We start from the raw sequence: 18,419 nt of genomic DNA, 5'->3' as shown, positions 1-18,419 counted from the left end.
CCGGCTTTTCACAGTTTGTGCTGCTAAGAGGCAGGGCAGCCGACTCGGGACCCAAAAGTCCCAGGTTCAACTCCCAGCCATGCCCACATGTCGTGGTGTCTCTGAGCAAGACACCCAATCCCTAATTGCTCCTCAGGCTCTTACATAGCAGCCCACTGCGCCACCTGGGTGTATCCCAGGTGCGATGGGTTAAATGCAGACTAATTGTACAGGAACATACACTGACAACACACAGCACTTATTCGTATTTATTAAAAACTGAACTGAATTTAGATGCTCACCTGCTTGCTGCTAGCACACTGTGCTATATAAAAGCAATTTGGATCTTAAAGAGTTAATTTGTATTGAAAAGAGAAATGTGAGTTGAGAGGTAGCCTGAAGAGGGTTGATGCATAGATAAACTGGTTTGCAGTGCATAAAAAAAACCTCCAGCCCGCACTGAAAAGCACAAAGAAGTGTGAAAAGGCCTTTTTTGATGTGTTGAACCCTCGCAGCTGTGTTATGAAAAATCAAAGCAATAATTTTGTCTCTTTTAAAAGACAATGAAAAGACCAAGCAGCCCTGATATTTTGTACTCATTTCCAAAGACCTTACATCTTATAAAAGACAGACTGAAAAGCACAAATCATCCCAAAGCTCTGCTCTGTACCTGAAAGTAAAGGGAAGAGGAAATACTTTAGCTTACACTCTGCTCGTTGGATGAGTGGCTGTATGACTAGAGACTGTGCGTTTCAACAGAAAACCTGTCATCCTCAGCTGCACAAAAGATGCTGGAAACACTTACAAATATTGGCAAAGGTGCAATAACCTCCCTCAGTGCTGAAAACAATCCTGTTCAGAGCAGTGCCTGATTAGAGCGAGTGTGTTTGTGTTTCAGTAGCTGCACAGCTGTGTTGTTACGGCTGACGTCATCAGGCGCAAATCACTCGTTAAAGGAAGGGAGCGGCCAATGGGCTCCCTTGATGCTCCAGGTTTCTGCTGCAGACCTATTGCTCTGAATGTAAAATGTGCACGTTTACGACACTTTGAGGGAGCGAGCCAGCAGACAGACGTCTGTTTAAAGTAAACTAATGGCTTTGAGAGGTGAACATGGGGGAGGGGGTGAACACGGAACAAAACCATCCAGACACCCTAAAACTTTGTGTTTTCATTTGAAATAAATCAGTATATTACTCAAACATAAAGTTAGAAATATTTGACAGATAAAGGATGAGGCGACGCTCTGTGTCATAAATAAATCCCGATTCTTTAAATAAGCTCCAAGAGATGTACACGTGTGTATTGCAACAAATACACAAATAAAAAGCATATTACTGCACTATGGGATGTTAGTAATTTAGATAAATATTGTGGAAAGTTCTCTTCATGAAACAAATTTTTTGTGTTTCTGGTTTCACATGAAAATATAGAAATCTTTGTCATCATTCGTGAAAAAAGTGATACAAAGGTCACTTAAAAATGAGAAAGAGGCAAAAAGTCCAGGAAACCAAAACATCTGGACAGCTCTGTGTTTTAGCTGCAGGGTCAGCGTTAAAAGAAATTCTCCTCCAAAGCATGCTGGGAAATTTGCTCCACTAGTCGAGCGGTCCCTGGAAGATGAGTCTGATGAAGCCCTGCTCGCCGGTCAGCTGCTGGGCACAGAAGGGGCAGGCAGCGTGGAAAGTGTGCGTGCCATGCGGGAGCGGGATTTGACTCCAGAAGGCCGCCGTCTTCTCGGAGCAGACGTGTCCACAGGGGCTGAAGGCGTGAGTGGGCGGAGCTGCGTCGACATAGAAGCCCGCCTCGCTGCCCAGCCACAGGGGCACATAGGGGCCCTTCGCTCGACACATGGGGCACTCCCTGAGCCGGCCCTCCCGCCCCTCCCGCTCCTCACGGTGGTTGCCCCAGTTATGGTAGCCGTGAACATGGCCACACTGCAGATAGACCCACGGCTGCTTCTCATCCGGCGTGTCCTTGCGGCGCATGGAGGGGAAGGCCAGCGTGTTGAAGCCCACGGGGCACTGCGGCCGAGCCGCGTTGATCTCCTGCCGCAGCGCCTCCAGGTGTTTGAGAGTGGGGGTGCGCGCCAGGCCCTCAGCGGTGCGCCACAGCAGAGTGGCCCCACAGAGGTCAATGAGTGAGCCGTCGACGAGCTCCTGAGTCTCAGTGTCCACCTGAAACACAGCAGGACCACAAGTGTCAAATAACAAACTAAAACCCTTCATTGCTTCAAGCTCAATGAACCAAAAACTTGTGTAAAAATCCTTAAAGGGTTCAGTTTCTTTTACATTTCTAAACACAGAGCCCGTCTCCACTTCAGCTCACACGGTCTGATTCGTTCTTCATGCTGTGTTTTGTTTAAGATGCACTGTTTGATGCTCTGCCTCAGGCAGCTTCTACACACAAAACAGCACGAAGGTCTTAGAGCAGCAGCTTTACAACCAAATATCAAATCTTATACAATACTTATTGTTATTAATATTTAAAATGTTCTGCTTGTGATGAAACTCATCCTGACTTCAATATTTTAACGCCAAGGTTCTTTGTTATTCACATCATATGTGGTACATGAGGTGGAACAAAAAAAAAAAACTAGCAGACTCCCGATACCCTCTCTCTTTCTGTCGAACGTCCGCTCGTTGGACCACAAGATGGATTTGCTTCGTCTTAGAGTGAGTGCCTCAGAGGAGATGAGGAAATGTGCAGTGCTTTGTCTCACGGAATCATGGATTAACAGCAACATGCCAAACTCAGCCTTCCAGCTAGACGACAGACTATTTTCCAGCGGATCGCTGCAGTGAGCTAACGGGGAAATCAAGGGGAGGTGGAGTATACATTTACATGGGTAAAAGTTGGTGAATAAACTGTACCATGTTAAAAAGCTCATGATCCAAGGCTTTGGAGCAGTTAACAGTGAAATGTCGACGACATTATATACCTGCATCATGAAGGACCCCACTCACCCAGCACACACACTTTTTGTCCCGCTCCCCTCAGGAAGGAGGTTGAGGAGCATTATGTGTGGAACCACTAGACTGAGGAACAGCTTCTACCCTGAGGCTGTTAAGACTCATGAATCTCTAACCAGAATAATCACTGTGAAAAAAAAATCATGTTGCTGCTGATCTGTTTCATGTTGCTGCTGATCTGTTTCATGTCGTTGTGTTCATGCGTGCTCATCTGCTCACAGACTCATGTTCGTGCTGCTGTTCAACGTAAAGTTTGTTTTTATGCTATTAGTGCTTAGTGTATTTTTAGTTGAAGTTTTTCTTAGTTCATATCTTAGATGTTATTACTGTTTTTATTTTACATTTTATTGTTGGATGGGACTGGGACCCTGAGTACACAATCTCGTTCCACCACATGTACCACATGTGGTGAGTGACAACTGATTCTCTGACTCGGACTAGATATACACAAAGTTATACGCTAAACGATCTAATATATTCTAAACAGTAATAATGTAAAATATGGTATATTAAACAGCAGCCCAAACATGAGTCTGCAGTGAGCAGATGGGTATAAATACAAAATGAGTAATCAATCAACCTTTATTTATACAGGTAAATCCCATTGAGCCTCGAGGACTCATTTACAAGAGAGACCTGATTTCAACAAAGAAAGATGACAACAATGGACAACAGCAACAACAATAAACAGTTATAAAAAAGCATACAACAGTTTTTTTTTTTGTTTTTTTTTTTAACAAATAGGATGGCTAAAAGGAAAAGGTAACAAAACAAAAAACAGCTAGATTCCAAGACAAATGTAGAAAACTAACAACAGGAACATGTCAGCATTGAACCCTGCCAGGAGTCCAACAGATTCTTAAAGACACTTAGAGAGGTCAAGGTCGAGAGCTTCAAATCTTTTTGTAAGATATTCCAGGAAACCGGAGCGGAATAGGAGAAGGCCCTTTTGCCTAGTTCAGTCCTCATTGAGGGAACACTGCAGGTAATAATGTCCTGAGAGCGCACTCCGTAGCTGCACTCATGCAGAGACAAGTAGGAGGAGATGTATGAAGGCAGCAGACCAAGAAGTGATTTAAAGATGAAAATATACCAGTGAGAGAGTCTGCGTGAAGTTAATGATGACCAGTTAACCAGTGAATACTGGGTGCAGTGGTGGGTACGATAATCACAGCCAGTTATGAATCTTAGTGCACCATGATAGACAGCATCCAACATCTGCAGGGTTCTTGTAGGAGCGTTCATGTAAATAATATCACCATAATCAATTGAGGGAAGGAAAGTCACAGATACAAGGCGTTTTCTAGCATTCAGAGTTAGACAGGATTTGTTTCTGAAAAAGAAACCCAGTTTAACTTTCAGTTTCTTTACCAAGTTTTCCACATGGAGCTTAAAAGAGAGATGTGAGTCGACCAAGATACCCAAATATTTATAGGAATCAACAAACTCAATGGGGACACCATTTGAGGATAAAATCGGAGGAAGAACTGCTGGGACCAACTTCCCATTTGAAAAAAGCGTCCCTTTGGTTTTGTCTGCATTTAGGACAAGTTTGAGGTGAAACAAATCCGTCTGGATGATGTTGAATGCAGATTTCAAAAGCTGGAAAGCCTTAGCAACAGTTTTAGCTCGACAATAAACAACTGTGTCGTCAGCATAGAAATGTATGAATGCATTAGGGATGTTTTTTACCTACATTATGTATGTAGATTGTAAAGAGGGTAGGTCCTAAGACTGAGCCTTGTGGTACACCATTGTTGACTGTTAAATAACTGGAGGAAGTACCATTATGTTGAACACATTGCCTCCGGTCTGAAAGATAGTTAGAGAACCAACCAATGGTGTGTTCTGAGAAACCAATTTCTGAGAGTAATCAGACGTATTCCTTACAAAATCTTTCTGCAACCTGTTTCCTCACCTCAGTAAGTTTTACTACTTTTTGGTTTTTCAAAACACCAGTTCTAATTTTATGCCACAACACCAAAACGTTTTTTTTTAAATCACAATATTCATATGGACAATAAGATCTGAACAGCATTTGGTTGTTCACAAATAACATTTTGATAAACGGATGGAAATCATTTTAACTTCACAAATTGAGTTGATTTCATGATAAAACTGGCATCTTAAAGTCATTATGGCTGTCAAAATATGCGGGGGGGGGGGGGGGGGGTTTCTCTCCCCAAGAACCAGTTTGGATCAGCACAACACCAAGAAAGGTTCAACAAGTTTATTGTCTTGAAAACTAGCTCTGGCAGAGGTCTGGGTCCTGTGCCGGGTCCGATCTGTCAAGACAGAGATGTTAGTGAACTGGGCTAGGAGGAGGAAGTGCAAAGAAGTGTTGAGCTTTTCATTAACTTCTGTCTTGGTGTGGCAGATGCTTTAATTGTGCTGAAGCCGGTGATGCCACTCCAGTAAGAGTCCAGTAGAGTGAACTGCTGCAGCAAAGCAAGCAGAAGCTGAGGTCCAGTAAAGAGGAGATTCAGGTTTGTGGTCCGTGTGTCAAAGCAGGGGTCATAAACAAGGCAGCAGAGAGCAGAAGACTGAGCCAATCCGTGATCCGAAGTTGAAGTTGTGAGCAGAGCGCAGACTCTGCACCACAGAGTCAGAGAAGCAGACAAAATCCAAAAGGAGCAGGTGAAGAGAGGAGTCAAAACACAGGTTGGGTTTGTGACAAAGGTGAGAGGCAGGATAATGAATGCTGGACTTCTACTATTAGGAAAAGGTTTAAGAATCTGGCGCTGACTGAGGGAAGACAGGGAGCTTATGAAGTGTGTGGGACAGGTGGAGCGCATGAGCTTCATTGGAGAGTGACGTGTGGAGCAGGATGAGTGACAGGAGCTGGAAGAGCTCGACAGGGACAGGAAAAACAAAACCAGAAAACAAACAGCCAGGACAGGGGAGGGGGCAAAAACATGACCTTTTTTGAGTGTATTTATTTGAATGTTTTGCTTCTGATGCAGTTTCTTTATTATGAAATAATTATGAGGTTTGATGCAACTCAATCTCATTGGAATTTAGCAAAAAATTGTTAGCAAAACTTACGTTAATAACTAAGTTCAGCGATCAGCTCTGGAAATTCTACCAGTACACAGCTCAACTGCATAAAATCTTAACTCCAGCCTTTACTTTAACTGTCTGAGTTCCATGAACCGACTACTTTTGTCAACTCTCGTACTCACAGATTTAAGGTGACGTTTCTTTTCAGAAGCAATACAGTACTTTTTTCTTTTACAGCCATTGTTCTCCCTCTGATTCTATTTACGTCAAATGTAAACAAATGACCCAGAATTGTTGGCAACAAAACATGACTGCTGATTTAAATTATTTATTGCAAATTAGCTGTTAGACGTTTGATACTAAATGATATGTATTTAATTATTATTTTTGTCAAGGACTATTCAACTGGTGTCGAGTGGGCCACATGCAGTCAAAATCAAGATCAAGGTTTCTTTGTCATTCGCATAGCATGTGGTACATGTGGTGGAACAAAATTGTGTACACAGGATCTCAGTTACATCCAACAAAAGTATAAATTGTAAAAGAAAACAGTAATAAGATCTAAGATATGAACTAAGAAATATGCTAGTGCAAAAAACAATATGCCGAACAACAGCAGCACGAACATGAGTGTGTGTGAGCAGATGAGGTCTGCAGGTGAGCTCAGTTTGGCCCAAAAATCAGAAAAACAATCCATCAGAGAGACATTTAAAAAATATGACATTACAAATATTTCCATCAGAGATGTGATCTTATCTTCTGCTTGATGATTCTTGGCAGCTCATTTAAAACAAAAGGGGTTTCTTCAGGGGTCACCACAGAAAGCTCACTTGCAGAAAGACTTTTGTTTTTACCCCAGATGTCCTTCCTCGTGCCAGCAATGACCACCGAGCTGCTGCAGCCCTCTGTGTGGGGCGGAGGGTTGCAGGGGGTCGGTCCGGGGAGTCAAGCCTGTGGCCTCCCAATCACAAGCTCACCCTCTCTAACCTCTGCTCCACCACTCCCTGCAACCAAAATATCAAATGTGGGTACTGACAATAATTGCTGGCTCTCGGGCCACTGAGCTGTTGGCTTTCAGCAACTGTGGCTCTGAATATTTAGATTAGTAGCTCCTCATAGATGATACACATATACAAACAATTCTAACCATAAGCATTGAAAAAGCACATATTTTGCCAGCTGATATGGTCATTTAAACAAGGAAACCAAAGTAAACAGATTTAGTTTCTTCTTTTGAACAATTACGCAAAGTGGTTAAAAATAACATCTAACTCTTATAGAAAACATGAGTTCGATTTTATGGGGATTTATGTTGATGGTATGTGATAATCAAAACCAGATAGTAAATCTCAAATCAATCTACAACAATGCTGCAGATGTTAGGACATATGTTAAATATTTATGAATATGAATGTACAGATTTCCATCTTTCCTAGTAATGTTTATTGATTCTCAGATTTGATGCCGGTTTCTGACATGAAGTTCAGATTTCTACAGTACAGGTCTGAGCCCAGCAGGTGGCAGTGTAACAGCCCTGCCTCTCCCTCAGACAGATGTGTCAGAGAGGGAAGTGGGTGCAGGAGACTGACAGCTGGAGGCAAGATGACATGAGGAAATTGAAATGTGGGTTGCAGAAAGGTGGAGTGGAAAGCTGTTGGAAATTTTTGATGGCTACACTGTGGCCTCCCAATCACAAGCTCACCCTCTCTAACCTCTGCACAGTGACAGAGCAGGAAACTCCATGTTTAGGTAAAGAGATGGGACGAGGATGGGAAAAAACTGATGGAGAGGAGGCAGGAGAAATAACCTAAACCAAAGGTGATGTAAGGATGAGACAAGGAACAGCTTTTAGGCACTTCAAGGTGACCACATCCAAGTGACTGATGTGTTCATCCTGGTGACATTCAGTGACTCTTGTGGATCATAGGAAGGTTTTCTGATCATAAATACAGATTTCATGTGAAATGTCTTGTTCACGATGAAGCAGTGACAGAAATGTTCACATATGCCCAATGAGACCACAAACTTTCGATTGCTCACAACCAGCTGCTGAACTGGAGGTGAAGAGCTTAGTGTCAAACTGGTTTATTGTTTTGGTTTCTGATTTTACAGCTGATCTCAAAGTAACATTCTGCCCACCAGTTCAGTCCTTCAATGTCTTAATGAGGCGGCTGTGGCTGAGTGGTTAGAGCAGTAGTCCTCCAATGCTTGGAGGTTGGGGGTTCGAATCCACCAGCAGTCACATGCCAAAGTGTCCCTGGGCAAGACACTGAACCCCTCGTTGCCTCTGATGTGTGTCCCATCAGTGTATGAATGTGATAGTCTCTTAGTCTCTTTAGAATGATTTGTTCAATTTGCTTTGTAGAGATCTAGTAGAGTGCTGTGTGGATGGGTAAATAAGGCACAGATTGTAGTGTAAAGTGCTTTGAGTATCTCAGTAAGATAGAAAGACACTATATAAGTACAGTCCATTTATCTAAAAAAAAGTTAAATCTGGTCCTCTGGACATTCAAAAAACAAAACAACAACAAAAAACGTAGAAACGTTTCGTCTTTCATCCGAAAGACTTCTTCAGTCTGAGGTGCTGTATTCAGTTCAGTCTCTTAAATAGCACCTTCTCAGAGTAGATCAACCAGTTTGCTGCTGACAACCAAAACCAGCTGCTCACATGATCAAGGAGGACCATCAGCCTAACAATGGATCATTAGCACACTGGTGGCTGTTTACTATTCACAGGGGGCTGAGTGATACTAACAATAACAGCATTATAAGAGGGGGACAGTTGAACCCAGAGGCCTCCACCCCTGTTTAATGAAGGACGATTTCTTTTCACAAAGATGGCCTCCTTTACTCCTCTCTCAAACCATCGTTCCTCTCTATCAAGGATGTGAACATCTTCATCCCTGAAAGAGTCAGAGTCAGAGTTTCTTTATTGTCATTTGCAGCTCGTGGTACATGTGGTGGAGCGAAATTATGTACACAGGGTCCCAGTTACATCCAACAATCAAATGTAAAAGAAAAACAGTAATAACATCTAACATATGAACTAAGAAAAACATCAACTAAGTATACACCAAGCACTCATAACATAAACCATTACCTCGAACATCAGCACAAACATGAACATGAGTCCGTGTGAGCAGATGAGCACGCATGAACACATCAATTTCCACAATTTCCCTCTGGGATTAATAAAGTATTTTTGAATTAAATTGAATTGAATTGAATCAACATTGAAACAGACCAGAAGTAACATGATGTGATTTTTCACAGTGATTATTCTGGTTAGAGATTCATGAGTCTAACAGCCTCAGGGTGGAAGCTGTTCCTCAGTCTAGTGGTTCTACACTTAATACTCCTCAACCTCCTTCCTGAGGGGAGTGAGGCAAAAAGTGTGTGTGCTGGGTGAGTGAGGTCCTTCATGATGCAGGTGGCCCTCTTCCTGCATCTGGAGGTGTAGAAGTCTGTGATGGTGGGGAGACTGACTCGGACAGACTTCTGTGCAGCCTTCACCACTCTCTGCAAAGCTTTTCTTTCTGCAGCTGTGCAGCCTCCATGCCACACGTTGATGCTGGAGCACAGGATGCTCTCCACAGCACACCTGTAGAAGGAGGTGAGGACTGAGCTTCCCAGAACAGCTCGTCTCATCTGTCTGAGGAAGTAGAGTCTCTGATGAGCTTTCTTGATCAGGCTGGTGGTGTTGTTGCTCCAGCTGAGGTTGTTATTCAGGTGTACACCCAAGTACTTGTAGCTGGAGACCACTTACAGTGCAGATCCTCCTATGTTCAGGGGGGTGTAGGTGTGTTTGTTCCTTCTGAAGTCCACAACCATCTCCTTTGTCTTCTTCACATTGATGTGAAGGTTGTTCTCTTTGCACCAGCTCTCCAGGTGTTCCACCTCCTGCATGTAGCTGGACTCATCATTGTTTGTGATGCATCCCACCACCGCTGTATCGTATGCAAACTTTACAATGTGACAGCCTGGATGGGTAGCTGCACAGTCATACATGAGCAGAGTGAACAGGAGGGGGCTCAACACACATCCCTGAGGAGAGCCAGTGCTGAGGGTTATGGTGGAGGAGGAGAAGTTGTGGATCCTCACTAACTGTGGTCTGTTTGTTAGGAAGTCTAGTACCCAGTTGCAAATGGAGGGGCTTAGTCCTAGTGTGAATAGTTTGTCCATCAGGGTTTGGGGGATCATGGTGTTGAAGGCGGATGTGAAGTCCACAAAGAGCATACAGACGTAAGAGTCTTTCTGCTCCAAGTGGTTGAGCGCAGTGTGGACCACAGAGGAGATGGCATCCTCTGTTGATCGGTTCTCACGGTACGCATACTGATGAGGGTCCTTGTTGATGTTGATGGTTGTTTTGATGTGACTCATGACCAGTTTTTCGAAGCATTTAGCGACCATTGGGGTGAGGGCCACTGGCCGATAGTCATTCAGACCAGTCACTGTAGAGCTTTTTGGGACTGGGATGATGGTGGCAGTCTTCAGGCAGGTGGGAACTGTCTCCAGGGTAAGTGAGGTGTTAAAGATGTTTGCCAGCACCTCGCAGAGCTGATCGGCACATTCTTTCAACACTTTTTCGGGGATGTTGTCTGGGCCGGTTGCCTTGTGCGGATTAATCCTCCTGAAAGTACTCCTTACTTCGGCTGAGGTCACGCTGGTGGTGAGGTGAGTCTGGTGCTGGGTGGTCTGTTCGGGTCTTCAAAGCGTGCATAGAACTTTTGGAGGGCATCAGGCAGAGATGGGTCTTTGGGGTACTGTTCACTCCTTCCTTTATAATCTGTTATGCAATTAATGTCCTTCCACATGCTCCAAGGGTCTTGTGAGATTAAATGACCCTTGATCCTCTGTGCACACGTGGCCTTGGCCTTCTTAATACCAGCAACCAGCTCTTTCCTTGTCCTACTCAGCTCCTCTGAGTTTCCAGACCTGAAGGCAGTGTTCCTGGCTTCCAGCAGGGTGCGCACCTCTGCATTCAGCCAAGGTTTTCTGTTTGGGTAACTTTTAACATATCTCATGGTGGAGACGGTGTCAGTACATGTACTAACGTAACCCAGAACTGAGGATATGTATTGGTCCAGATCAAGCGATCCTCCATTTTCAGCAGCTTTTCTGAAAACCTGCCAGTCTGTTCGATCAAAACAATCTCTCAGTATGAGTATGAAAGAGTGACCGCTGGCCTGGAGATGAGTGTAGACCGCAGAATCCTGGCCTGATGATGTTGATCTTCTGTGCTGGGCCATCCTTTTGGCCAGTGGCTGTTTAGTTTCCCCAATGTAAAACTGATCACAGCCCTCCTGACACTGAACAGCATACACAATATTACTCTGTTTGTGGTGGGGGACTGGATCTTTGGGATGAACCTGTCTTTGCCGTAACGTATTTTGGGGTTTAAAAGCCACTGGGACATTATGTTTAGAAAATAAATGTCTCAGTTTCTCTGATACTCCCTCAACATAAGGAATGACCACTGGTCTGGGTCTGGGTTCCTCCTTTTCACCTGATGGCTAGCTGGAGCAGGCACAGTTTCAAGAGTTGACACAGTAAGCGTGGTCCTGCTGCTCAGAGTGGTGTCGGATTTTAATCCTAAACTGACCACTTCTACTGCATCATCAACAGGAATGCACGTAAAGAGTGATGTGACAACAAAAGAGACCATTCCGTATGTTGAGGGGGTATCAGAGAAACTGAGACGTTTATTTTCTAAACATAACGTCCCAGTGGCTTTTAAACCCCAAAATACATTACGGCAAAGACTGGTTCATCCCAAAGATCCAGTCCCCCGGCACAAACAGAGTAATGTTGTGTATGCTGTTCAGTGTCAGGAGGGCTGTGATCAGTCTTACATCGGGGAAACTAAACAGCCACTGGCCAAAAGGATGGCCCAGCACAGAAGATCAACATAATCAGGCCAGGATTCTGCGGTCTACACTCATCTCCAGGCCAGCGGTCACTCTTTCAAGGATGAAGATGTTCACATCCTGGACAGAGAGGAACGATGGTTTGAGAGAGGAGTAAAGGAGGCCATCTTTGTGAAAAGAAATCGTCCATCATTAAACAGGGGTGGAGGCCTCCGGGTTCAACTGTCCCCCTCTTACAATGCTGTGATTGCTATTATCACTCAGCCCTCTGTGAGTAGTAAACAGCCATCAGTGTGCTAATGACCCATTGTTAGGCTGATGGTCCTTCTTGAGCATGTGATCAGCTGGTTTTGGTTGTCAGCAGCAAACTGGTTGATCCACTCTAAGAAGGTGCTATTTAAGAGACTGAGCTGAAAACAGCACCTCAGACTGAGGAAGTCTCTTGGATGAGAGACGAAACGTTTCTACATATTTTTTTTGTTTTGTTTTTTTGAATGTCCAGAGGACCAGATTTAACTTTTTTAGATTTTTCTACCTGGATTATTGAGCATGCATCAGGATACAGTCCATTTACTATTTAAACCAATACAAAACTTGTCTTTTTTGTACGTTGTTGTTCTCAAAGCTTGATGAGCTGATCACACAGATTGCTACATGTAAACTTCTGCAAAGACCCACTTTCAAGGTGTTCCATTAAATTACTTTCATTTGCACAAAACTTGTTTTAAACACAACAGGAGGCCAGACACCACACTCTGCCTGCTTATTAGCTTTCACAAACCCCCCACAGCAGCCTCTCTGTGTCCACATGGACAACAGCGTGAGACATATTTAATTACGTTCATTTAAACATTAACGATTTATAAAAAAAATTTGCCCTGATTATTGGCCTAAATCTTCATCTCAAAATTGAAGCAGCAGAAAGCAGCTGCAGTGCAATAAATTTGTTTCTCCAGCATCTGATTATAAATACCAAGGTAAATGTATATTTTAGCACATAAGTGTGGCATCTATTTGTCACTAGGATTCTACTGGCAGACTGCAAGTGGTCAATAATTTGAAGATATCCAAACACGAAAACAAAACAAAAAAAAAACTTGAATCAAAATGACAGCAAGTTTTTTTTCATTACCCATGAGCATGAAGTTTGGCTTCTTCTCAACCACATTAAACAGTTATAGAAAAGTGTCAAAATACATCTTTGTTGAAAACTTTAGGTCTTAACAATATAAAAATAGCAGTCTTGCATTTGAAAATAAAAATAGCTTTTGGTCTATACTTTGTGTGTAAAAGCCAAAAGGTGTGAATGACGTAGTATTCTGGTGAGATGAGTCAGCTTAACACCAGTAATAACCTCCACATCACTTTCACATTTGTCATATTTCCTTCCCTGATGTAGGTGCATTCCTACACAGTGCAACTTGAAAGAGTTGTTCCTTAAAGTGGATGTCACTGAATGCTTTTGTGTCTGTAGAAGGATCCTTATTTTTATGCAGTCAGACTGAACACTGTACTGCCATTTTTAGACCACTGTGCATGCACTCATAAAGTGGAGGGACAATATTTAATAAAAACTGTAAAGAAAACTGAGGGTCATGACTAACACCTGCTTCTAAATGGCCAAGTCTGTAACAGGGTTTAAAAACAACCCAGAAGAAACTGGGGAGGAATATATAATATGGGATATAATGTATAATATAAATATCTTTTTCATTTTGAGGTGATGGTTTGCCATGTGGTCAAGCTGATGTCATCATGCTGTGTGAGTGCAAACAATGAAGTCAGGTGATTTCCTACAGCTGAATATGAAGCTATGTTTCCAGCTGAGGGAGGATCACTCTGTGGATTGTCCACAGGTGGAGATTAGGGAGCTGTTAATTTGTGCTGTGATGGAGACTCCAGAACAGGGAGGACTACAGATAAAGAGAAGGATTAATGTTACAACTGCTGACTTTGCACTTGTAATTAACAATGTGGAGGAGGAGGGGAGAAAAAAAAACCCTTGGGACCTAATTAAACAAACAGACAGCTTCCTGAATCCGGTCAGATAAGTGACTTGTGTGGATGAGTTGACGAGGCAGCAGGAGGATTGCGATCGGCTCAGGGACAAACAGCTCCAATGGACACATTTTTGACATCCTTGTAGCAATAATAACCATCAGGGTGTCCAATAATTCAGAAATAGGTTTTATTCACTACAGAAGTAACCACAGTCAGTTTTTCCAGGCCCAAAGGCCATGCAGGGTCTTTAACAATTCGCGAGCTTTGCTGTCCAGCTTTTCTCATCAGGAGGGAGGAACTCTGACCGAGGAGACAAACTCACATCAGACTGAGTCCTGCTGAAAAGAGGGACAGGACAAGACCCCACCAGGTGGTGGACAGAACATCATATGTCATCGGTCCCCAGAAGGAGAGTGGCACCTGTACGACCCCACCAGGGCACCCCTGCAGAGGAGAGGAATCGATCGCTGGACCACATGGAGGATGATCTGAAGACAGCTCCCCACTACACCTGGAGGAGGTGACAGGACCTTCGTGGGAGCTCATTCTTTGCCCCTTTGTTCTGGTTGGAAAAGGCAGTAGCAAACATCGGAGAAGGAGTCTCCGCTCTGCCTGAAGTTGGTCGGGTGGATCGGGTAAGGACGGAAGATTACCAGCCCTGACCGTGAAGAACAGAAGACGCGTCAAACTGATTTTAGTTTTGTCCCAATACACACACGTCATTTAGAATTTTTAATCAAACTGATAAGGTTCTGAGGACTTTACATGAAGATAACTCCGCGGGCCGAATCCCGCCGAGCACCAAAGGACCCTTGTGGACGAACAAGGGCTCCCACCGCAAGCTCAAGAACCGAAGACCTGCTAGATAGAAATGTTTAAATTGAGGGTGTTGGCTTTTCCTGTTTAATATGAGTGTTTTGTCTTACCTTTCAGTCATTCTGTAAAACAACCAGAGAAGGGTCGTGGATTCATTTGGAAACTTAACTATACATTTAACTTGACTATAAACTTAACTTGACTATTAACTTAAATATTCATTAACTTAAATATTCAGTTAACTTAAATATTCAAATATTTCACTCCATTCAATTGGGCATTTAATCATTCTAAAATACCACGAGGTATTTTAAAGGTGGTTAAAACAGTGTTTCACTTATTTATCTTTCTCTAGGAGGGGTGTTGCTGCTTTTTTGTATTTTTATAAAGGTTTATGTGTGTGGTACTTTTCACAGGTGTTGGATCAGGGGTCTGGTCCAGGACCCCTGGGGAGTGCAGTAAGTTTGCGTCACGTCCATATTGATAAATAAATCCATAAAGAGGGTGAACTCCCATGAATATGGGAGTTCAAAAGAGGGAATGTTGGATTTAATATTTTATACCTTTTTATAATTCCTATCAAGCACTCAAATGTCATGTCATATAAAGTGTGTGTGTGTGTCTTTCTTCCAAGGTTGAACTATGTTTATAGAAAATGTTTGCTAATTCTAACTAGTTGACCTTTAAATATAATCTCATAGTAGCTAAGGATAATTTTACAAGTTCACATTTGATAAATTACAAGCAATCAAATCAGGCCAGAGAGCAGACTGATTAACATAAATAAAGTAGAACACAGCTCTTTAATTTAGACAATATAGTTTGACTAAGTAAAATCAAATTAAAAGTATAACCATGATCCAAATAAAAACACGAACATAAGTTAGATAATATTGTAGTGAACCTGGTCTGACCCTTATCTGACCCTGATGACCTCAAATCTACCAGATGGACAGAGACTGTTATTTTCATTGATCTGAATAAGTCTGAGCCATCTGATGACTTTCTTTCTTGAATTAATCAAGCAGAAAAGACAATTCTTTATAATCATTACTGTCTTACAAATGTTTGATAATCAAATTGTGTTAGTTTCACTCAATGCTTACAGGTTGAAAAGAACTACTCATTTTTATTTTACATAAACAGTAAGTAATGATTTTTATTCCTCATTCAAAGAAGAAATCACCTGAATATGCATTTCTTGATTTTCTGTCTGAAATGAGCCAAGTCGTAAGTATGTGAAAGTTGAAGCTTCGGTCAACTAAATGTTTACTGAAAAAGGGATGTCATGTTTTACTATTTGGAAAGATACAACAGAGTGAGGCTCCAAAAAGTCTGCTTTTCTGCAATAATCTCTCTGTCAGTTGTTAAACAAATCTCATTCCCTGACCTCGACTTTTGATAATACCTTACGTCAAAAACCACACCTCTTTCTGGTACATCCACGAATCAGAAAGCTCTAAATTGAACCGGAAGTCGACCCATTTAAAATGTGGCAACTCCCCAGTTCAAGTTAGTTCTGAAGCAGTTCTCAAGTTAGTGCTCAAGGAGTTCTGAAGAGAATTGGTTAGAATTCATGGAGAATGGTGAAGTGAATGGAAGAGAATTCGAGAATTCAGGAGAGTCAGAGACGTTTGGAATTATAACTTCTGTTTGAACAACCCACGCACGACTATCTAAGGATTTCAGCAGCTCTCAACGGAGACGCTGAAAGGTCTGGAGGACTCTCTATCGAGCTGATCTATCATCAACAAGGTAACGGTCTCTTCTTCGACTAAAGTGTACCGGAAACGAGCTGAGATCTGATGAAGCGTGCACGTTCTGGTCAACAGATATTAATTCTCTCACATAGTTCTCTGTAAGAAAATCTCCATTTCATCTTAAACTCTTCTCTCTTTCACAAAACCAGTACAGATATTTTAGAAATATCTGAAGCAAAGTCCTCGTTCACCGCCGAGTGATCGACGCTCATTTTCTGTGAAACTTGTCTGTTATTATTTTCATATTTTGCCAAATTAATGTAAATGTTTGATGTTAAACTTTGATTCTGAAAATAAATGACTCCATTCATTTTGATGGGTCAAAGGTAAATAACGTCTCTCGTTACATTTCTGTTGAACTCAATACACGACATTACACAGTCAGAAAGATGAGGAACTCGTGAAAAGTATGCATAAATATATACCACATATATTTGTCATACAACTAGTGGCACGTACCAACGTGACTCACTACAAACTGGTGGCCCGCACGCCTCATAAATGACTGTTAATACGTGTAAGATTGATTTTTTTTTTCATGTTGGCATGTTGAAAAAGTAACGGTTTATCAGCTGTGATTGAAACGCAGCCGGAGCTGCGCGCTCGGAGCTGCGCCTTTCAAGCAAACGCTGCATGTTCTAAGCGTTGGGCTAGTAATGTTTTAAAAGCTGAAATTGTGTCATTGAGTCTTTATAAAGCTGAAATTGTACGTCTGTTACGTGTAACTAAGAGCTGATGAGCTGTGGAAGACGTTATTCTGTTTAAAAGTACGAGGTTCTGCTCTAAGACCCGGCTGTGGACCAGTTCGGTTCTGTTCAGTTTGAACGAGTATTTTGAATAGATGGATAAACGTTTTAAAAGCTGAGCGCCGCCTCAGAACACAGTTAGGAGTTGATTCGTTACAATTTTTAACAGAAAAAGTGCATTTTGACAGTTTAAAAGACGAAAAGTTGACGAACTATTTCACGCTAATCTAACTTGCTAGTTGGAGAAAACGCTTCTTGATTGGTTGAATTCGCTGTTGTGGAGCGCTCTGATTGGTTGAGAAGGCTGACTGGCGTGGCTACGTCACTTCCTCTCACCCTGCGCTGCTTTGCCATTGGTGATTTCAGTCACGTGACCCGGAAATGAAAATTCGTTTTCATAGGGAAATAAAATCTGCTTTTTAAAGCTGAAAAGTCTGGCCGCAGGAACATTAAACACAGAGAGTAAAAAGCTTAGCCTTGAACGGTTAGCAAAAATCTCTCTGCTTCTAAAAGCTGAATTGGATGAACGGTCGGAACGCCTTGACTGGATGTCTAAAACACATGAGAGGGATCTCTCAGAAATGCAGGCGTCACTAGAAGCAAAATCTTATGAAAAGATTAAAGAAATAGACCGTCAGTACAAAGCCACGTGTGCAGATAACGATGTGCTACAACAACAGTTGCAGCTTGCAAAAACTGAACTGGAACAATGCAAAATAGATAAACAAAATCTACAAAAGCTACATATGCGCTTAGAAGGTGACTACTGTACATCCCAGGAACATTTAAAAAAATGTGAGGCGAAACTAATAGCAGCAATAGAAAAAGGTCAGAATGTTGGGCAAGGTGACCTGGAATCCAAACCAGACCTTGAACAAAGTCGGACTAATACACCAATTACTCAACGACCTCTTTACTCACACAGTGCTTTTAGACCCATCCAGTCACCTACACAAACGGGCAGAGTAACACCCCCACAACTGATCACGCATGTGAGACCATTGATATCTTCTCCATCAATGGATGACTTGCAAAAAATCTCAAAATATGTACAACGTTTCATCCCTGAACCGTTGGGCTCCGCTGGAACAAAAGCGTACCTCAGAGATCTGGATTTCAGATTGAGAGCTTATCCAAACGCTACGGTAGAAGATAAAATCAGTCTGATACGACTCACTTCGGACAGAGAGGTGTTTACCTTCATCGAGCGTCTACCAGATGCAACGAGAAGGGATTACAAACTTCTGTGTGAAGCTCTGATCAAAGAGTACGACTCCTGCG

At 42.5% G+C, this 18,419-nt stretch overlaps 1 protein-coding gene across 1 annotated transcript; it reads right to left on the bottom strand.

Moving 5' to 3' along the window:
* Nucleotides 1–1,323: 1,323 nt before the first annotated feature.
* On the bottom strand, nt 1,324–1,964 carry LOC119414073 (E3 ubiquitin-protein ligase pellino homolog 1-like). The gene has a single exon (XM_037681195.1). The coding sequence runs from the start codon at nt 1,962–1,964 to the stop codon at nt 1,575–1,577; it is 390 nt and encodes a 129-aa protein (XP_037537123.1). The 3' UTR covers nt 1,324–1,574.
* Nucleotides 1,965–18,419: the final 16,455 nt, after the last annotated feature.

Source organism: Nematolebias whitei, chromosome 1 (genome assembly GCF_014905685.2).
Source record: "Nematolebias whitei isolate Nwh7 chromosome 1, NemWhi1, whole genome shotgun sequence".
In the NCBI taxonomy this organism is placed as follows: domain Eukaryota; kingdom Metazoa; phylum Chordata; class Actinopteri; order Cyprinodontiformes; family Rivulidae; genus Nematolebias; species Nematolebias whitei.
This window is presented reverse-complemented; position numbering and strand designations above follow the sequence as displayed.